The sequence below is a fragment of the Danio rerio genome, chromosome 15 (genome assembly GCF_052040795.2).
Source record: "Danio rerio strain M-AB ecotype USA chromosome 15, GRCz13ab, whole genome shotgun sequence".
NCBI lineage: Eukaryota > Metazoa > Chordata > Actinopteri > Cypriniformes > Danionidae > Danio > Danio rerio.
Window position 1 is genome coordinate 31,244,484 of NC_141035.1, and position 22,511 is coordinate 31,266,994.

General features: G+C 42.1%; 1 protein-coding gene and 1 long non-coding RNA gene across 5 annotated transcripts in view; one reads left to right on the top strand and one right to left on the bottom strand.

Moving 5' to 3' along the window:
* ankrd13b (ankyrin repeat domain 13B) overlaps window positions 1-22,511 on the top strand; it is a 59,120-nt gene that overhangs the window by 30,587 nt on the left and 6,022 nt on the right. For 3 of the 4 annotated variants that reach the window (XR_015508743.1, XR_015508744.1, NM_001030229.2), the window contains exons 5-14: window positions 1,396-1,539; window positions 1,771-1,993; window positions 2,707-2,773; window positions 5,393-5,474; window positions 7,085-7,149; window positions 7,270-7,400; window positions 9,757-9,914; window positions 12,240-12,416; window positions 12,684-12,847; window positions 15,510-15,586. Coding sequence is in view for 1 of the 4 variants with exons in the window: in NM_001030229.2 (NP_001025400.2) it covers window positions 1,396-1,539; window positions 1,771-1,993; window positions 2,707-2,773; window positions 5,393-5,474; window positions 7,085-7,149; window positions 7,270-7,400; window positions 9,757-9,914; window positions 12,240-12,416; window positions 12,684-12,847; window positions 15,510-15,586 (1,288 nt within the window). In the remaining 3 variants the exon portion in view is untranslated. Of the gene's footprint in view, window positions 1-1,395; window positions 1,540-1,770; window positions 1,994-2,706; window positions 2,774-5,392; window positions 5,475-7,084; window positions 7,150-7,269; window positions 7,401-9,756; window positions 9,915-12,239; window positions 12,417-12,683; window positions 12,848-15,509; window positions 15,594-22,511 lie in introns of all 4 variants that reach the window. The other variant, XR_015508745.1, reaches the window with a different exon arrangement.
* LOC147833700 (uncharacterized) overlaps window positions 1-22,511 on the bottom strand; it is a 41,784-nt gene that overhangs the window by 13,470 nt on the left and 5,803 nt on the right. The window contains exon 2 of the long non-coding RNA XR_015509603.1: window positions 15,483-15,618. This is a non-coding gene — a long non-coding RNA (uncharacterized LOC147833700). The remainder of the gene's footprint in view (window positions 1-15,482; window positions 15,619-22,511) is intronic.

Consider the following 22,511-nt stretch of genomic DNA (forward strand, 5'->3'; position numbering starts at 1 on the left):
TTCAGAGAGCTGAAAAACCTCGCTTTCACTAAACGTTTAGTCACTGAATTTGTACCTCTGGGTGCAACAGAATGCAATAACATCGTGACTAAAAGTTTGCTAAAGCACCAAGATGGTATTTAAAATGGATCACTAGGAATGGCCTTGTATTTGGCAAAAGGGAAGGCCTTTTTTATCTGCTGCCTCAGGTAGCACTGATTAAATTTTGTTTTCACCTACTGCAAATACAGAAAAGGCCCTGATGTATCAGTTAACTATTGGTCAAACATCTTCAGATGATAAAAATTTGCAGGGAGGAGTTCACTATTGTTTTATTTTGGATTGAAGTAAGGCAATCTTTGCCAAAATTAGCTAAATGCAAATTTTGACTTTATCAACACACACTGCGTAGCCATGTGACAATCTGTGTTAAAAATGTTTCTTTTGTATACAAGGTCACACATGGTTTGATGTTGTGATGGGAGTCTCACACATTTTCATAGTGGCTCCCTGATGCCCACAAATTAGATACAATATCTCTGAAAAAATGGAGGCAATAGAGAATAAGCATTAGATGGTGGGTGCCTCCCTGAAATTAGTTTTTACAAAGTGATATGTCTGTTTTTCCACAAATAAACGAGATCTGATGTTTGTATAAGGGCTGGTCTGTGTACCATTTTTAAAGCTTCAAAGCTTCGGTAGTAATCAACAAAATATATTCAAAGGGGGGAGGGGCTGAATATATTCTTCTAGGTGTTGTCTGACTGATTTTTTTAAAACCGATACTGCATTTTTATTATATTGAGGGTGTGTTGCTGTGGAGCCAAGGTGGTGCACTGTCACATTTTGATGGAATATGGCCAAATGACAAGTTTAGATTTAATAAATTTTTAATATACATAACATTAAGAGCCGACAGCAGTGCACCTCATGCAAACAGGGTTTATATGCTTTGAGAACGAACATTGTTTTAGTGATACAAAACACACAGGTCATGATATTCAAATTTCTAAATTGAAAACGGATGCCAACCGACCGAAAGAATTAATATATGTATGTATAATAGAATTATTAATATATTGTATATATATAACTGATATATTGCAAATGCAAATATTCTCTCTAATACAGTAATTTCATTGGCTGTTGTTCTTTTTGTTCTGTGTTAACTGTGTGTTAACACAAACAAATTCCATTCCTTTGAAATAAAGACTTGTGGCCACAATTGTCAGAAATTAGCATGAGTCAGAATTTTCCCTCTCATATATGGTTTTGCAGGAATAACAATCAATGAAACGAAGTGAAATGTAATACTCTGGATAGATGTGTGCATTACAAACACTAAGTAAATATTTGGACAAGGCCTTCCTTTTCCACATCCTCATGTCCTGCTATTGTTGACCTCTCTGTTTTTAGTTCCTCTGGTGTCACGCATCTGTCCGAGTGACACATATCGAGTGTGGAAGAGCGGCCAGTGCCTGCGGGTGGACACAACACTCATGGGATTTGAGCAAATGACCTGGCAAAGAGGCAATCGCAGCTTCATATTCAGGGGTCAAGGTGCGTTCAATAGCCCAGATGGCTTTATTTTCTGCCTTCACAAGCCTTTATTTTTTTTCTCTCTCCCTGTTACCTTTAAATCCAATTTGGATTTGATCTCCACTTTTGTTGTTGATGCCACCTCTCGGCTTGGTGTTCTTTCAAACAAGCCATCATTGGCATAGAAACAACCCTGAGTCTCACTTCGCCACAGTCTCTAATTGGCTCTCTCTCTCTCCACCTGTCATTCAGACTCCAATGCCATGGTAATGGAGGTGGATCATGACAGACAGCTGGTGTTTTGCGAGACGCTGCCGTGCATCTCTTCCTCTCCCAGCTCGCCCTCCCCCAAATCCTGCACAACCTCTTTGAACCTTTTAGGGGCGCTGCAGCCTAGCGATGAACAGGTAGCGGCCCGTCTATCTGCACCAGTAGTGGCCACTCAGCTGGACACTAAGAACATCTCCTTTGAGAGGTGAGCACATAACAATCAATTAAGTGGGCAATTCAAATGTTGAACAACACAGGTGTCAAAACCATTTATTGTGGCTTTACAGTAAATCCAAAAGTGCGAGCAAGCATTTTTGGGGTAAACTTAATCATGTGTGATATTGGATTCACCCCTGTTTGCATGGTGGCCACCTGGTACAGTCTTAAAAATGTTGGCTTGCTGTAACCCAAGGTTGGGTCTAATATGGACAATGCGTTCACACTTTAAAATGTCTCATTAGTTAATGTTAGCTAATATATTTACTAACAAGTATGAACAGTACTTGCAAATCATTAATAATCATAGTTTAACATTTAATAATCCATTAGTAACATCCAAGTTCATGCTTGGTATTAGTTAATGCACTGTGAGTTGACATGAACTAACAATGAACAACTGTATTTCCATTAACTGAAGCTAACTAACATGAACAAATACTGTAATAAATGTATTGTTCATTTTGTGTTCATGTTAGTAATTGAAGTATCTAACAAATAACTAATACAACCTTATTGTAAAGTGTTACCGACAATGCCAACCATTGAGTTAATGGTCAATATTAATAGTTAATAATAGTCATTTAAAATGAATTGGAAAAAAAAACACAATATTGAGATAGTTCATATTTGACTCAACCTTGGGTAACTTACAACAACCCAGCATTTTATAGAGTGTAACATGTCCGGATGTCTCTACAGGAATAAAACAGGAATTCTTGGCTGGAGGAGTGAGAAAACAGAGGTGGTGAATGGCTATGAATCAAAGGTAAGGCTTTTGTTCCAATAAAACATATACATTGGGGTCCAATAGTTTGACAGTGTATGTCTGACAGTGATGAAAATTTGGTCTCACATTTTGTGCTGATAACATCAAATCTCAGCTGCCTGATGGATCTATATTAGCACTTTTATGTACAATTGCACATATGCAGTTGAGGACACAAATGCTAGCCCTTCTGTTATAATTAATTTATTTTTAAAATATTTTCTTAGTGCTGCTAAACAGAGATATTTGTTGAGAATTTTTAAACAGAATAATTTTAATAACTAATTTCTAATAACTAATATATTTTGTCATTGCTATGATGACAATCTATTTTGCAAGATATTATTCAGCTTAAAGTGCCATTTAAAGGCTTTGGCTAATTAAATAAGCAGCTTAGGTTAATTAGGCAAGGGCAACAGTGTTGTTCTGTTGCCATTTGAAAAAAAAAAAGACTTTAGCAGATTTTACATATTTATGATTTCTTTTTTCCTGCCAAACTAAAAGGAATATTACTTTCTCTTTAAGAAAAAGAAATACTTAGAAAAAAATATAATTGATCTGTTAAATATTACTTGGGAAATGTTTGAAAATGAAATAATATTTCACAGGAGGGCTAATAACTTAGTCTTCGGTTTTAGTATGTCTAACTTTATCCACAAATACTGTATGGGTCAAGGATGAAAAGGGGTCATACATTCTTACCATGAATTGTCATTCGGTCTAACAATACCTTATTTACCAAAAATGGTGTCAGTTTTGAACAAAAATCATTTTCTTGCAAGACATTTTTATTCTTTTAAAAAATAATCAAATTTAGAAATAACTTAGTATTTTTTATTGATTGCAGGGATCCGTTCTTCTTACCTGGCTTAAATTATCTAAGATGATTAGAAGATCCTGGATCTTTTAATCTTGATAACTGATCTCTGGTCAATTCAACCAAGGCTGGAATCAGATTAAAATATCTGGATAAACTGATCTGAGATCGTTGCGTGTGTTGTGAAGGACAGATCTATTGATCCTCGAAATCAGGATCAGCAATGCAATGATTGGCTGAGGGTGCAGCAGCATATTGACATCACCTGATTAATATTCAATTATCCATGTGAGCAAAATTACATCAAATATGATGCACAATAACTTTACACCTTTGTTGTGGGCTGCAGACACTTTCATGTGTTGAGAGTATTTAGAAATTTATTATGTTTTACATTTAGAGCGGATTTTCTTTATTATAGTAGTCTAGGCCTATTCAAGCTTCTTAATTGGCATAAGGAATAACATGCTGTATAAATCAGATCATTGTCATATTAGTTGTCAAAACATGTGCAAGACTGCATAAATTATTATTCCTTTAAAAAAGTGGGATAATGTACATGTTTACTATAATACACAAATTGTACTAAAGCTGGTGCTTTAAAATAGTACACGTTTGTATTTATCAATATTAATTAATTAATTAATTAATAAATGTCTATATTAATAAATGTTCTAATTTGATCCCTTTAAAGAGAATCACCCCATGACATTATTACTTTTGTTTAGATGTGCAGATTGCATAAGTTTTATTTATATATTTTTAAACTTATATAAACTTATATATATATATATGTATATATTACTGTAATATTATATATAATTAATACTGTAAGAAAATATCAGAATTTGGTACATACTTTCAGCATTACCTTTGCTTGAATGACCCGATCTAATCCTAACTATCAAAACTGTTGCTACGATAACAACTCTCGGATGAGCTTTAAAGAACGAAAAAATCCTGAATCGTGTCAAATCGTCGATAACCAAATCCAGCTAATAGAGTATTCCATGTACAAAGAACGGACCCCAGGTATAGAATAAGTGTTTTATTTTGACATAAATGTTACACAGAATGACAATAGAAATGTATTTTATCCATATTTTGACATTTTATTTTTGCAAAAGTTGTAATTTTTTAATGTGATTAGATGCAGACACCAATATCTTGCCTCTGACCCACATACAATCGTATATTTGGTTGGTTAAGCTATTAAAAACATCAGGATCATCATTTTCTGTAAAGCTGCTCTGAAACTGTTAATGATGAAAAGAGCTATACACTTAAACTTGCCTTGTTTTGCATATGTATGGACAAGCATGGAACAATTCAATTAAAAACAAATGAATTTATAAGCAAGATGTATTGATGCATGACGACAGAAATTAAACACCTCAGTTGATAAACCTTCTCCAAGCTGAATATCTTTATGTATCTTGACAGTTATCCATGGCTATAATTGGAAGCCTTTTAAATTGTGCGCTAATTAGCTGGCAAATTGACAAATCCAGCTACGGGTGAAGGCTTGGCTCATGAATATTAATTAAGGTACTTGACTGGACACTTCTGGAAGGTTACCAAGCAACATCTCTGTGACCCAATTAATATTCATACACTTATGCCTTGATTCGCTTAGTGTTACACAGTAGCAAACTTTCACACACTTTCATCCGTTGACCTGATTAGTAAAGATCCGGTTGCTGTGAAGCAGCATGCAGTGGCGACACGACAAAACCAGACTGCTTCAAATTATATAAAGCTTGTGAACTAAACTTATATTTTCTTGTTTGTCTTTGCTTTAGGTTTACTGTGCCTCTAATGTTGAACTGATCACACGAACGCGTACCGACCATCTTACAGACCAGCACAAAACAAAACCCAAAGGTACAACATTGTGGAGGGATAAATGTAGGGTTGTAGCACTTAAATGGGGGTATGGAATATATTTTGTATAAATAAAACGGTATTTTAATAGAAATGTTCAGTTGAACTTAAAGAAATTGTACAGTAGAACATTACAGTACTTGCCAAAGTAATACATTTCATGAGCATTTTGATAGAATAACTTTAACTGATAAAGTTATTAGTAATTAGTTATTAATTACTAATAAATTACTATTGGTAAAAAGTTATTAATAACTAATAAAGTTATAGTAACTAATAACCTTGACTCTTCTGATTTTTATTGTAATGCGATAATGTGCACCTTCTGAAAAGCTGCTTTGAGGCAATAATTATTGTGAAAAGCGATATACAAATATACTTGGATTAAATTTGACTAAAAGCAGAGTCAAGAAAGGTCAAAAGAGAAAAATAGTGTGTAACAGAGGCCAGCTAGGGGCCTTGATCTTCAGCCTCCTTGTTAGAGCAACCGACTCCCATAGTAGGACCAGTAGGGTTACAATTGGGGGTTTGTCTGGGATGGTAGAGGGGTTTAGGGGGCTGAGTGTAACAAAGGCCAGCTAGCGAAGTGCTGTGCAAGTAAACCTCACTCCTCTGACATCAAAAGGAGCTCTAGCGACAGACGTTAGGGGCCATGGTCTTTAGCCTCCTTGTTAGAGCAACCGACTCCCATTCTAAGAATTGCCGGTTTGATCCCAGCATAAACCGGGCTGGGTGCAGTATTACAGGTGGGTTACAATCGGGGGCTCGTCTAGGATGGGAGTGAGGTTTAGGGGGCTGAGTGTAACAGAGGCCAGCTAGGGAAGTGCTGTGCACGTAAAACTCACTCCTCTGACATCAAAAGGAGCTCTAGCAGCAGACGTTAGGGGCCATGGTCTTTAGCCTCCTTGTTAGAGCAACCAACTCCCATACAAATAATCACCAGTTCGATCCCAGCTCAGACCGGTTTGGGTGCAGTAGGACCGGTGGGTTACACTTGGAATAGTAAGACCATGGCGCTTAGCTTCTGTCACTACTAGAGCACCTTTTAAGGTTAGAGGAATGAGGTTTACCTGTACAGCACTTCACTAGCTGGCCTCTGTTATAGGTGTTGATAAAAATAAAGCAGATTTCATAAAACTCTATGAGTGTTTTTTTAAGCAACAATTTATCATACTTAAAGGATTACTGAAGAATCGCATCTCTGAAAACGAGTATGATACTGAAAATTCTGCTTTGTCATCACATTGCTAAATCACAACATTGCTACATCACACAGTGCTAAATATTTTACTCACTTTTTGTTTAATGCAGCATTGGTGAACAAAAGCATTAAAATGAAGATTTAGAACAAAATACAGATTAAAAACTTTTTACGAAGCGCAAATGCTGTTGATTGATTGATTTTCCTCAGCATAACACAGTGGCCGTGTGCATTGTGGGGCATGCCATAGTGAATATGATGATGATTCATTATTTCAACGCCCACTCAGATTATTCCCAAACAAGCAGTGTCTTTGTCTGATCTATCGTTACTGTGATGTAACACAGATACTTGGGATTCTGCTAGTCCTCTGTAATCTGACCTGCTGTGTGTTGTGTTTTTGTCACAGGCGGCAAGACACCTCTGCAATCCTTCCTGGGTATCGCTGAACAGCACATGGGGCCTAACAATGGCGTGAGTCTAACAATGGGAGCCCACCAAGATTTTCATTGATTTATTATCAAGACTTCTGAAGTGCCTTTCTGGTTTTATGTCACTTCTGTAGCCTCAAAGTGATGTGTGTGTGTTTTACAGCACACTATGGTGACTCAGATATCATGCCCCACAACGAACCCTCTGGCCGTGACGGCTGACGAGTACTTTAATCCCACCATGAGTCAGAGAGACATCGGCCAGCCCTGTTACCTCACCACCAAAACACAAAGGTAGCGCTTCAGTCCAACGCTGCTTTCATTCTCATGTTGAAACACATTGTAAATTACTCAGAATGGTTGCTATGGTGTTCTGAGTGGCTTATTTCTAGTGGTGGGCAAAGCGAGCCTTCATGAAACACTGAAACAGTCGCAATCAAATGTGTCGAAGATTCGAAACGTTTCGAAACCATGTCTACAGTGACGCCTAGTAATCATTTTTATGTATTGCTCTGGAACAGCTTCAGCGAAGAAACAGTTTCAAATTAAGGAATATAACCCCACATTGTAGAGTTGACTTTTCAAGTGATTTAGTGAAGCGATGAGAGTTCCAGACTAGCATAGATTCGAATGCAGGCAGGGTGATGCAGCTACAGATGTTAGTTTTTAAATGCTCTGTTCTTGTAATGTGTTTTGTTTTACCATTGGTGTGACACCCAAATGAACAGTTTGTGAATAAATTTGTCTCGTTTTGGTCATAAAATGTAACATTATTAAAATACATCGTCACAATTTAAGGCCCCATTTACAAGAATACATTTTTGTTTTAAAACACATAAGTTTTGCTATGGTTATGACTTCCTTTTAGGTTCCATTAGGTTTACGAGTGCTGAAATCAGAGTGTTTTGAAAGCGCTGAAGAGGCCGTTTTCATATTGAGACATTGTTGCTGCGTGTCAGTTTGAATTGGGGAAAATGGAGACATCTGAAATCGGAGGTGTGGCTGCTGATTGGGGCTTTTTCCTCAAAGTTCAGTCAGTCTTGCCTCCTTTCCTTAACTTCAGACTTCGCAAGTTTGATATGGAAAACAAAATCCTAAGGACATGTCGAGTAAATCTTCTAAGGGCACTGTGGCCTTTATAGCTTCATTCACACCACCCTGGCTACTGTTTCACTTTCTTAACAATAAATTAAAAACATGATATAAGGAACTGCCTATTTTCATTATGCTATTAACTTAGACATTAAAATGTTGTGGCATCATGTGGCTACATATTTATATGACCGTCATTTTCACTGTGTGCATATGCATAACAAAACGGAGCCTATAACATATTTGCCTCCTTTCATTTTCTTCATTCTGAATATCAGTTTTAATAATGGCCATTTTAAAAGTATAACGTATAACGTGTGTGTGTGGTCACGTGATGTGCATTTTCAGCAGTATAGTGTGGACGGAGAGCTGTTCAGAAATGTTAGGTGAAACACCAGTGTGGACATGGATTGTTTTCATTCTAAAACGTCATTTTAAAACGAAAACGTATTAGTGTACAGAGGGCCTAAGAGTAGTTGTACAAGTTGGGATTCAAACTTGGGCCATTTGCAGCACAGTCCACTAGGCTACATGAGATACAAGTTTTTTCTGACCCTGTCAATTAAACACAAATTTGCGAGGCCTCGAAACGCTTCTAAAATGACCGATGCTTTGAACCGCTTTAGTCAAAGGACTTGGGTCTTTTGAATCACCTTAGTCACGTGACCTGACTGGTTCGGATCATGCTTTCGTGCAGTGTTTCGAAACACTGGCACTTCAGGATCTCGACACTTTGTCGAAACATCAGTTTCACGTCAGCCATCCCTACTTATTTCTTTCTCTTGTTTAAAATAAAAAATGGTCTGTTACTTTAAATGTTCACATTCTTTGACAGTCAATCATAAGCCATCGTGGATTTCATGTTTTTAGTTGCTCATCAACTGGGGAAAAATATTTAAAAAATGATTTCAATGATATTGTTCATCTGTGTCATTATCATGAATGATTTTTAAAACAGCTTTATTGTTAAAGGGAAAGTGAAAATGTCTGTTTTATGTCATTTGCTCTCTCTTCAGCTGTTCTAAACCAGTTTGAGTTTTTTTCTTCTGTTGAACACAAAACAAGGTATTATGAAGAATGTTGGAAATCTGTAACCATTGCCTTCCAGTGTTTGTTTTTCCTAATATAGATGTCAATAGTTACAGTTTCCAACATTCTTCAAATACCTTTTTTTTGTGCTCAACCGATAAAATGTGCACGCAAGAGAGACCGAATTGGTGCACGAGAGACACTAAATGGGTGCGAGGTAGGCCGGGTGCAGGCGAGAGAGACCTTACTTTTCTTAAGTTCTAAATTTATTTTTATTAAAGGGCCAATAACTATAACAAAAAGCATGACAGTACTGATGTGGCCGTAGGTATATCGTACATGAACCGTTATAATCCAAAAGCATCAAAAGCTTGAAGAAATTTCGTAAAAAATTAGAAACTTAAAAATCAAAAGCTAGTTAAAAAAAGTGGAAACACTATAATCGAACATCACTGATTGATGTGTCATACAAAACTCTCAAGTCTGTATGAGGTCACACAAGCTTCTCGTATGTGTTTTGTTTTTCCAGGTTCAAAGCTAAGCTGTGGTTGTGTGAATCGCACCCTCTGTCTCTGGAGGAGCAGGTGGCTCCTATCATTGACCTCATGGCCATCTCCAACACTCTGTTCGCTAAGCTTAGAGACTTTATCACCTTACGCCTGCCTCCGGGCTTCCCTGTCAAGATAGGTAAGTTTTGGGAAAGGTGGCTCCACAGTATTATTACTAGGTAGTATTATAAACAGGATGCACAATGTTGTCAGAGCATTCAATTAATCAGCCGATAATTGCTTGAAATGTAATCATCGGCATCAGCCAGACATGGAAAATTATGCTGATATGCCTTGCTGATAAGATGATGTGTTAATTATGAGAATGTAACAACTCGCCGGTCTGCCAGGAGTGCTAGCTGTAAGATTAGAAAAGCAGTCGGTAGTGAATTCGTGAAGTGAATATTTGCCTCAATGTGGATTTAACTGTCAAAAAGGAGACTCGCATGTTCTGTCATATGGCCAGTCAAACATATCTTTATTTAGTATCTGCTCTGTTATTTTTTTGTTCATTACAAATGTTTTGCATAGCAAGAAAGTCGCTAGTTCGGGATTCTGTGTGGGGTTTGCATGTTCTCTGTGCGTTTAGTCCTTATTTGAGTAGAAAAAAAAACACAACATCTACATAGACCACAGTCAGTGCAAACCTCTCATCTGTATCTTTATGTTTTACCAGCACATGCAACCATTTGTTAGAAAGTAATTTCGTCATCTTGAGATCATATTAGTCCAAAAGGTAATGATATTAGTTTGTTCATGGTTTAGGTTGCTGAAAGAACTATATGCTGCTTTGTTTTTTCGCGCTTCACTCTCACGTTTGTTCGTTTCTAAAAGAACCGGATATCAGCCGCACTTTAATAAATATGCGCACTTTATAATCATCAGCTCAAGAAATGTATTATTTCAAATATAGACGCGCATGCGAGCTCTCTGGAGAAAGTGAAACCGCTCACACTTTTATAAGGCCTTGCAAAACAAAAACAGGACATGGCAGATATTGTTCTTCTTGGCTTTGTGGCTGTTCATCAAGACAATGACAAGGTTTGTTTGAGCTCGGGTCGACCATGGCTCGGTATTATATGCATATATTATTACTATGTAATGTCTTGGCTGTGTTTTTAAAAATGCTGGTTTCTTTGTTTTCATTCTCCTGGCTTGTGTACACTAGTGGCGTCTCTTTGTAAACCAATAGGGTTCAGCTGCGCGTCTAGGTCCACCTTTTGGTACTCTTTTGTTGCGCTAGGTACCCAAAAAGTGGTAGGGTCAGGTTCGCTTTTAGGTACCTTTTGACAGTGAAAATGGCCATAAAAGTGTACCGAACCGTACCACTCAGTGGAAATGGGCAATAAGTGAATTGGGTGTTTCCCAGTACTGGGTAATTGCTGGAAGGGCATCCGCTGAGCAAAATATGCCGGACACCAAAGGGTTAGTTCACCTAAAAAACTAGTTCCATTTTTTTATTATTAGAACAGAAAAGAGGTATTTTAGATTAAATCCGGGAGCTCTCTTGTCCTTCATAAACAGCATGGGTCCTGAGATGTTCACAGTAAAGAAAGATTACCAAAAACATAGTCAAAGCATTCCATGTGACATCAGTTATTCAAAGCTAATCATGCGAAGCCCCAAGAACACTTTTGTGCATCAAATAAACTGCAAATAAATACTTTTGTTGAGTTAATAGTGCAATACATAAGTATCACATTTCCCATAGTAAATGGGCACACTGACCTGATGCAGAAGAGAAGACATGGCCAAATAAAAAAAACAATTAATGCTTTCTCCAGGAAAATATAATAGGAAATTTAGAAAAATCTCTTTGCAATTTTAAATATTTATTACCTTAAATATTTAAAGAATCAAAATTTAACAGGAGGGCTAATCATTTAGTCTTCAGCTTCAGTATGTATAACTTTATCCATAAATACTGTACATGGGTCAAAAGATTTGTATGATTATAGTTAAACCACTGAAGATACATGGAATGTTTACACAATGTTTTCTGGACTTTAAACATCTCAAGACCATTGCTGTCAAGTAAGGATGAGGAAGGAGTTCTCAGATTTCATCTTCTTTCATTCATTTTACTTCAGCTTAGTCCCGTATTTATCAGGGGTCACCACAGTAGAATGAACCACCAACTATTCCAGCATAGGTTTTATGCAGCGAATGCCCTTCCAGCCGTAACCCATTACTGGAAAACCCATACACTCTCACTTTCACAGAGAAAACATGCAAACTCCACACCAAACTGGCCCAGCTAGGGCTCGAACCAGCAACCTTGTTACTGTGAGGCGATGGTGCTGACCACTGAACCACCGTGCCACCCAGATTTCATCTTTAATGTCTTAATTTGAGTTCCAAATATGAACGAAGGTCTCTTCAAATTACAATTACATGTGAGTGAGTATTTAATAACATAGTTTTTTATTTTTGCGTGGACTAAGACTTTAACATCTTACCACAGAAATTCCCATCTACCACATCCTGAATGCTCGGATCACCTTCGGGAACCTGAATGGTTGTGAAGAAGGTGGTTTGCCACGAGTGGAGACCGAAGTTGAAGGACAGAAGGAGAGTCCCAGGACAGAGACACCCTCTCCAGGCAGCGACTCTTCCAGTGTGTCGAGCTCCAGCTCCACAAGTAAGAATCAACCCGGCTTTTCAATGTAATTGTTTGAAGCCATTTAAGATGATGATTAGATTAAGAAATATGGTGTTACAAAGTAATAACGTGTCCAGACAAAGCCCTTGCCATTTTTAATGGCCAAAGAATAATTGATTGGATAAATGTTTAATGATTGCATTCCTTATAGTGCTGCTTGTAGTACAAATGTAACTCAGATGCGCTAATCAATACATCTGACTACCAAAATCTGCTTTGGCCTCCATTCATTTGTCTAATATATAGACTCATGCCGTGGAGGAGAGATTCCAGCTTGTGTGTTCGAGGCTCCTCGAGGCTACAGCATTTTAGGAGGAAACCAAAGGGAGAACATTAGAGAGGAGGAGGATGATCTGCTACAGTACGCCATCCAGCAGAGTCTGATAGAGGCCGGATCAGAGTACGACCAGGTCTGAGATACTGTCACACACTCCCGCATTGTTAATAGATGGACAAAGTTGTCCACAAACTACAGAAATACATTATTATGAGGCTATTTCGTCTGAGAAAAAAGGTCCTAAGGGTCTCGTCTCTTTTATCTATGCCAAGTTGTTACAGCTGATGGCTGGTAATATTCGCAGAATAAAATCTAAGTGGGAAAAAGACTTGGAGTGTTCATTAACAGATGACGAATGGGAAACAATACTGTATATGAAAAAAGCTCAGACTTTTTCTATCAATATTCGTCATAAACTCATCCAATTTAAAGTGATACAAAGAGTTTACTACAGTATACTCCAGTTAGATTGCACTCTTTTAAAAGCTTCTACCCAGAGCTAGATGTAAAGCCTAGATGTAAAGCCTAAGCTTTGTCCTAGATGTAAAGCAGAAAGAGGGACTCTCCTACATATGCTGTGGCTTTGCCCTGAAGAATATTGGAACGAGGTCTTAGAGTTTATTGCCATAGTTGTTGGTACTTATATACCTAGAGAGCCTAGACTTACCCTATTAGGAGATACTACACTACTTGATTAACAAAGAATTAATCTGAGATTTTTTAGACTAGCCCTACTACCAGCTATAAAATGTATAACTTTGAGATGGAAGGATTCTAAACCACCGTCTACTTCCATGTGGATTAAAGAAGTGTCATCTTATATGGCTTTAGAAAAAAATGAGTTTCGCTTGAAAAAGAGGCAAGATTTGTTTGTCAGATTCTGGGGCAGCTTCATTTATTACTTTGGTGTAACAGGACAGAATGCTTAAAATTGGACTTTTTTATGTTTTATTCATCTTTTTTATTTTATTGGTTTATTTGTGGCACTAGAGGTTGGAGCTTTGAGACATGTATAGGGTGGAATGTGTGGGGATGAAAGATCTAAAGAAAGTAGGGCCCACAAGCCAAAGTTGGCCCATTGTAACCTTTGATTTGGCCCCAGGAAAGCAAGTATAATGAAGAGGGTTGGGGCGAATTACTTTAACACAGAGATCATGATTTCTAAACTGACGTAACCTTTTTTGTTTGTTTTATTGCTGAGCTACAAAAAAGCTAACTAAAATTAAACATTTCAATTAAATATAAATTAATCTGAATATTTAAAATGTAAATACTGTCACTCGACAGATTGAGGACTATGAAGACATCAGCAATCAAATCAAGGCAGAAAACTAGTTTAATTCTGTTATGAATTAGTTTGTTTTGTTTAAACATTATTAAATTAACTTGGAAATTACCCATGGTAAACTACCTCACCTATATTTACCTTAGGCCCACTAGTCTCATTGAGGTTTTGGTTTTTGGCCCTTCATAAGAAAGGGTTGGGGCACCTCTGATTTAGATTATTCTGTACTGTGTATTATTTTGGGTTTAACTTGGGAAAAAAACTCAATAAACAATGTTAAAAAAAGAAATACCTAATTACTTAATAATAAGCCATAAAGTAATTTTTCGTTTTTTACCAAAATTCAAAAATGCTGCTAACAGTAATAAATGCTTTATTCTGAGAATATTCGAGGTTCAGTGGACAGCTTGGTGGTGCTAGATTTGATGACAACTACAGTAAATTTGGATTCTTTATTTCAAGAGTTTTTTTTAAGGGTTAAGGTCTCTATGAAATTTGTTTGTAATGCTATGTTTTTGCTGAACATTTCCATTTAGTTTTAGGAGTATATTTACAGTTTCAAAATATTTTTTTAAATCAGCCTTGAAGTGGGAGATATTAGGCTTCCTCTGCGACTATTTACACTTGCGTTTACGAAACTTCCCTTATAATATCAAAAGATTAACATAAACAACAGATTCTTATCTGTATCTTTTTTTATCTACATAAAATATGGCATCTCTTTTCTTTTTATTAATTTTATGACCACTCGGTATATTAAATAGACATTCAACATCAAAACACAAATAATTTAAAAAAACAAGTTCACAACAGTCTCAACAACCATTCCGCGAAAAACACAAGATTCAGAAATATCAACTTTATATCTCTTGAGAAAATGGTTGGTGGGAAACTTAATGTATAATTTTAAAGTAGATTTCACAACAGAAGTCCCTTCATTTCTACAGTGCTGCATCAATGCTGTATTTTGTTGGCAAATTATGTTTGCTTCTGCCTATTTACAATTCCTGCAGTATCCTTTTCTTGCAAATGTAATCTTTGAATTGCAATGACCTTTTTTATACTGTGGTAAAAAGTCTTCTATACAATAATCATGTGAACGTTTTAAGACCAAAAACATGTTAAGAAGGGACTTCATGAATATTTAATGATAATATGTATACTTGTTTCCCAAGTTTGGCCTACAGAAAAGCATAATCACTGCAGCACTCCATAGCCACTGTTTACATTACAACTGTTCCTTTGCTCATGGTCAGGGGTGTTCAAACTTATACCATTGTCCTGCAGAGTTTTTTTTACAAGTTTCCTCATCACTCATGTCTCGAAATATGTAGTGTGCCTTCTAAGATCTTGATTAGTTGGTTCTGGTGTATTTAAGATTAAATATGCAGGGCCGTGGCATTTCAGGTGTAGGACTGGACACCCCTGGCGTAATGTGTGTACCTTAGGGTGAAAAAATCTCCATAAAGTTTTTCAAACATACCTGATATCCCTCTGTTTCCCCTCTCAGGTGACAATCTGGGAGGCTTTGACCAACAGTAAGCCTGGAACACATCATCTGTCCTGTGACCCCAGTCGGCACGAAAGGTCTGCAGTCAGTATTCCTCTTCTACCATCTCCTGTAGTCATATTTCATCCACAATAGACAGGGACAGCATCACACTCTCATCACATTTACTGGAGCTATTGACTCAGGCATGGCTGTCAATATAGCCTGGGTAAAGCTCATAGAAATTCATCTCTCTCTCTCTCTCCTCACCTCCACTTGCTCTTCAAGAAGTTTTAATGCAGGCTGAGAAGCCCTGTCTGAGGCAGATGACATGAATGTGAAACAGTTGCTTCAGGTCTTTATTCCTTAAGGTTACAGTTTAAGTACAGTATGTCTCCATGTACAGTGGCGCAAAAACGTGTTTAGTCAGCCACCAATTGGGCAAATTCTCCCACTAAAAAAGGAAGCTGATCTGACATCAATTTATTGTATGGAACACATCTGTCAATCAGCGCTCATACATGCATTCACTGGTTCAGAAGTTGTGTATGAAAGGTGATGATTAACGCACAGCTTTAATGTAAAGAAAGTGGGATAGAATGGTAAAATACGGGAGAATTTCGGCAAAAACGTGAGGGTTTACATGAATGAAGTGAAAAAGAAGTGTTTGTGGGCAAACAGTTTTGTGAGATAACGCAAAACATCTTTATGAGGGGACGCAAAAACCTTATTAATATGTTTTCCTATCACTCAGTTTTTTTTTTCTCCCACCCATCCGTCCCTTCCGGGTCTCCGTAAGTATTTGGTCAATAACAAAATTACATCTCTTTGTTAATACTTTGTTAAATACCCTTTGTTGGCAATGACAGAGGTCAAACACTTTCTGTAAGTCTTCACAAGGTTTTCACACATTGTTGCTGGTATTTTGCCCCTTCCTCCTTGCAGATCTCCTTGAGAGCAACAATGTTTTGGGGCTATCACTGGGCAGCATGTACTTTCAACATTTTTCAAAGATTTTGACCCCACGGGGTGAGATCTTGAGTGAAGCCTCAGATCGAGGGAGATTATCAGTGGTCTTGTACGTCTTCCATTTTCTAATAGTTGCACCAAGCTGCTTACCTATTGCAGATTCTGTCTTCCCAGCCTGGTGCAGGTCTACAATTTTGTTTCTTATGTTCTTTGACAGTTCTTTGGTCTAGGCCATAGTGAAGGTGGAGTGTTACTGTTTGAGGTTGTGGACAGGTGTGTTTTAAACTGATAACAAGTTTAAACAGATGCCATTAATACAGTTAATGAGTGGAGGACAGAGGAGCCTCTTTACACTGTCAGGTCTTGATTTTGTAGCTTGTCCATTTACACGTTCTTTTAATAGTGACCCATATCCGATTCACGTGTTTACACTTGCCGTGCAATTTATGATGTCACGCATGCGTAAAGGCAGGTTCTAGCGTCTACGCCACACTAGCCATGATGGAAGAAATTGTCTTGCTTTTAGCTCTGCAAAATGTGTGTAGTTCACCCAACTTTAAAATGATTTTGAGGCGAAGGCGGAACTAAAAGGGCCATCATTGCAGCTTGCGCCTATGGTTTATATATGGTGTTCTCCACCATTCAGAGGAATTTGTGGATATGAGAGAGATCTCAGGTCTGGTGGGAGCAAATTGTGGGGACTGACGACTTTCCATCTCCATGTTTCCCGTGTTGATGTTGTTTACTGCGTCAGCGTCTCCACACACGCTATTGCTTTTTTGTTATTGACCAAATACTTAATTTACAGAGAAATTTACCAATTAAATCATTAAAAAAATATAATGTGATTTTCAGGTTTTTTACTAATTTTTTCTTTCGTAGTTGAGATATACCTATGATTAATATTACAAGCCTTTCATCTTTTTAATTGGGAGAAATTTTTGGCACAATTGGTGGCTGATTAAATACTTTTTTGCTCCACTGTAGTTAGGTGGGTACATATATAGGTATTTTTTATAAGTGCTGTTTAACAGAGAGATTTTTTTCAACACATTTTTCAACATAATAGTTTTAACAACAAATTTTAAATAACTCATTTTGTCTTCGCCATGATGAAAGTGTGTCATATTTTATAAGATGATAGTATTTATTTAGCTTAAAGTGCAATTTGAAGGCTTAACTAGGTTAACTAAGCAAGTTGGAGAAATCAGCCAAATCATTGGACAACTGTGGTTCCCCTTCGGGGGGAACTCCAGCACTATAAGTGGATTTGATTGTAAAATCCACGCATTGGGAGGTTCGGTTCAGAAGCTACTCGTCTGAAAGAGTATTGAACGGGCCAATTAAGAATGAATTGGCAGCGCAAGCCTGCGCAGGTGAGCGGCATAAGCAATCAACTGAGTATATAAGCTCACCTGGCGCCAGCAGACGCTATCCTTTTCGCTTCAGAGCCTTTTCTGATCGAGCTTATGAGGGTTCCTCCTGCTGATCTACAGCCATTCGAGAGAACGATTTTCATCCCGGTCCAGAGCGAGTCCACGCAGCGGCAGACGGTCGAGCTGGGTATCTCCCTTGCCTGGCGTCCCTTTGGGTCCGGTCCTCCAAGAGCGGTGCGTATTGTTGCAAATCCTAAAAGAGCAACACAGTCGTGCAGCATGTCCTTTTCAGGATGGCGCTCCGACTGTGCGTTTCTGGTTGCGGGGGTTTCCTGGCTCCGGATGATGGACACGATCACTGCATTACATGTTTGGGGGTCCAGCATGTTAATGTGGTGCTCGGGGGCGGTTCATGTCGTCACTGCGATGCCATGACCGTTGCGCAGTTGAGATCGCGGTTAGCTTTCGTAAGAGAGCGAGCCACCCCAGTTGCCTCCTGTTCTGCAGCGGGCGCTCGGGCAGATCTGAGGGCTTCAGCGAAAGACAATCCGCCGCTCCACGGGCTCGCGGACCTCTCGCTCCTCCAAGCGCTCCATCAAAGCTTCGGGTACTGAGAGTGATCCGTCTAATCAGATGGTAGCTCTCACGCTCGCTGACACCGGAGATCAGATGTCCTCCGCGGCATCGGAGGGCGGGCTTTCATTGTCCGACGATGATCCGGACCCGCTCGCCCCCTCTGGGCAAGCGAGCGCCGTCAAAACGGATCCTGAAGCGGACATGTTGGCCGTGCTTTCTCGGGCTGCTTCGGCCGTCGGGTTGGAGATGGTTTATCCCCCAGCCCCGCGGCCGGACCGACTAGATGGGTGTTACGTAGAGGATCAGAAGGCGAAGCCTTCGAAGCCTCTCGTCCCCTTCTTCCCGGAAGTGCACAGTAGGCTTACGCAGTCCTGGAGGGCACCTTTCTCTGCCCGCGCTGCGTCCGCCTCCGCCCTCACCACCCTGGATGGTGGAGCTGCCAGGGGGTATGAGGCGATCCCGCAGGTGGAGCGCGCCATTGCGGTCAATCTTTGTCCGCGTGGCGCCCCCGCTTTGCGTGGTCCGCCCCGTCTCCCGTCCAAAGCCTGTAAGTTTTCTGCCTCCCTCGGAGCTAGAGCTTACAAGGCTGCGGGCCAGGCAGCTTCCGCCTTGCATGCGATGGCCACCTACCAGCGCTACCAAGCGCAGGCGCTGGCTGAGCTGCACGAGGGTGGGTCTAACCCAGGCTTGTTACACGAGCTGCGTACGGCGACCGACTATGCTCTCCGGACCACTAAGTCCGCCGCCTGCACACTGGGGAGGACGATGTCCACACTTGTGGTCCAGGAACGCCACCTCTGGCTAAACCTGGCAGATATGCGCGATGTCGACAAAGTTCGCTTTCTTGACGCGCCCATATCCCAGGCTGGCCTGTTCGGCGACACCGTCGGTGAATTCACCCAGGAGTTCAAGGCGGTGAGCGAGCAGTCGGATGCGATGGGCAGAGTCATCTATCGGCGGGGCCGTAAGCCCGCTCCATCCCCGGCCGAGCCATCCACCTCCGCTGTTCCTCGCCGAGGGCGCCCGCCAACGGCCGATGCCCCGCCCCCGCCTCCGCCTCCGGCGAAGCGAGCGCGTCGAGCACGCCGAAAGCCGGTAGCCCCTCCTGCCCAGGGCGCCGCTAAGTCCGGTAAACGGACCGCGAAGCGTCCCTGAGACAGGCCATCCGGAGAAGAGGAGACTTGCTCTTTCCCCGCTGGAGGGCGGGGCCCAAAATCCAACGGTACTTTTCAGTGCCACCAAAGTTTCGATCAAAGAGCATTTTCTCCCTTCCCCGGATGTGACAGCTCAAGCCCCGCCAGTCTGGGACGCGCTGCCTCTCAGCTCGCAGGGCTTGCATGCTCCGCCAGCGGCTCTCGGGCGCTGGGGGGACGGTCTCCCTTCTCCCAGCCCCCAAGCCCCCTCTCAGGAGTCAGGGTGCGGAGCCAGAGCGAAACGCTCTCCTCCAGCTCTTCTGTGGGACCCTCGCGCTCCCCGGATCAGCACACCCGCTCCTCGCTGCCCCTCCGCGGGTACGTCAACGATTGCTGCGATGACGTCATTAGCGAGGGCTCTGCCTGCTTGGTTAGCGCGGGCCAGCCCCTCGCGGTGGCTCATACGCACGATCAGACTCGGCTACGAACTACAGTTCTCCAAACGGCCTCCCAGGTTTACAGGCGTGTATTTCACCAGGGTCAATCCCCTGTCCGCCCCTGTCTTGCGAGAGGAGATTGCTGCCCTCCTGGCGAAGGGTGCAATCGAGCCGGTGCCTCCAGCCGAGATGGAGAGCGGGTTTTACAGCCCGTTCTTCATCGTACCCAAAAAGAGCGGTGGGTCACGGCCAATCCTAGATCTGCGCGTTTTGAATCGCTGCCTTCACAAGCTGCCGTTCAGAATGCTTACGCAGAGGCGCATCCTCCGATGCGTTCGTCCTCAGGATTGGTTTGCAGCCATAGACCTGAAGGACGCGTATTTTCATGTCTCCATTCTTCCACGCCACCGTCAGTTTCTGCGGTTTGCGTTCGAAGGTCGAGCATGGCAGTACAAGGTCCTCCCCTTCGGGCTCTCTCTGTCTCCGCGGGTCTTCACCAAACTCGCGGAGGGTGCCCTAGCGCCTCTGCGGCTTGCGGGCATCCGCGTACTCAATTATCTCGACGACTGGCTGATTTTAGCCCACTCTCGGGAGCAATTGACTGCGCACAGAGACGAGGTGCTCCGGCATCTCCGCCTATTGGGGTTGCAGGTCAACTGGGAAAAGAGCAAACTCGCCCCGGTGCAGAGGATCTCTTTTCTCGGGATGGAGCTGGACTCGGTCACCATGGTAGCGCGCCTCTCCGGAGAGCGCGCTCGCCTGCTGCTGAACTGTCTGAGGGAGCTCGACAGCAAGTTAGTGGTCCCACTGAAATATTTTCAGAGGCTCCTGGGGCATATGGCTTCCGCTGCGGCCGTCACGCCGCTCGGATTGCTCCATATGAGACCACTTCAGCACTGGCTTCAAGATCGAGTTCCGAGACGCGCATGGCATGCGGGCACACACCGAGTCTCTGTTACTGCGCTGTGTCGCCGCACCCTCAGCCCCTGGAACGACCCCTCGTTCCTGCAGGCCGGTGTGCCTCTGGGACAGGCGTCCAGTCATGTTGTTGTTTCGACAGATGCTTCCAGCACAGGCTGGGGAGCCGTGTGTCGCGGGCATGCAGCTGCGGGCCTGTGGGTAGGTGCCCAGCTGCATTGGCACATCAATCGCCTAGAGCTGTTGGCAGTGTTCCTTGCTCTCCGCCGTTTTTCTCCGGTGCTGGGGCAGCAACACGTGCTGGTCAGGACGGACAGTACGGCGGCGGCGGCGTATATCAACCGCATGGGGGGTATGCGCTCTCGCCGCATGTCTCAGCTCGCCCGCCGTCTGCTCCTCTGGAGTCACCCGCGGCTGAAGTCGCTGCGCGCCATTCACATCCCAGGTATGCTCAACCGTGCAGCCGATGTGCTCTCACGGCAGCAGATTCACTCTGGAGAATGGAGACTCCACCCCGAGTCTGTCCAGCTGATATGGGCGCGATTCGGGGAGGCCCAGATCGATCTGTTTGCTTCCCCCGAGAACGCTCATTGCCAGTTGTTTTATTCCCTGACCGAGGGCTCTCTCGGCACGGATGCACTGGCCCACAGCTGGCCTCGGGGCATACGCAAGTATGCGTTTCCCCCAGTGAGCCTGATCGCGCAGTTAATGTGCAAGGTCAGGGAGGACGAGGAGCAGGTTTTGTTAGTTGCGCCCCTCTGGCCCAACCGAACCTGGATATCAGAGCTCTCCCTCCTCGCGACGGCCCTCCCTTGGCAGATCCCTTTGAGAGAGGACCTACTTTCTCAGGGACAAGGCACCGTCTGGCACCCTCGTCCCGATCTCTGGAACCTCCACGTGTGGTCCATAGACGCGAGGAAGACTTAGGTAACCTGCCGCCCGCGGTGGTTGATACCATCACTCAGGCTAGAGCCCCCTCCACGAGGCGCGCCTACGCCCTGAAGTGGAGTCTATTCACTGAGTGGTGTGTCTCTCGCAGAGAAGACCCCCGATCTTGCCAGATCAGTGTTGTGCTCTCTTTCCTTCAAGAGAAGCTGGACAGCAGGCTGTCGCCCTCCACTCTCAAGGTTTACGTTGCTGCCATCTCCGCTCACCATGACGCGGTGGCTGGCAGCACCGTGGGAAAGCATAACCTCATCATCCGGTTCCTCAGAGGCGCTAGGCGAATTAATCCAACTCGCCCCCCTCTCACGCCCTCTTGGGATCTCGCCCTCGTTCTTACGAGCCTGCGATTTGATCCCTTCGAGCCACTCGATACAGTATCTTTAAGATTTCTGTCCCTGAAGACAGCTCTGCTGGTCGCGTTGGCCTCCATTAAGAGGGTCGGGGACCTGGAGGCATTTTCGGTCAGTGACTCGTGCCTGGAATTCGGGCCGGGATTTTCTCACGTTATTCTGAGACCCCGCCCGGGTTATGTGCCCAAAGTTCCTACCACTCCTTTTAGAGATCAGGTGGTAACCCTGCAAGCGCTGCCCCCGGAGGAGGCAGACCCAGCCCTGTCATTACTTTGTCCAGTTCGCGCTCTGCGCATTTATGTGGACCGTACTCAGAACT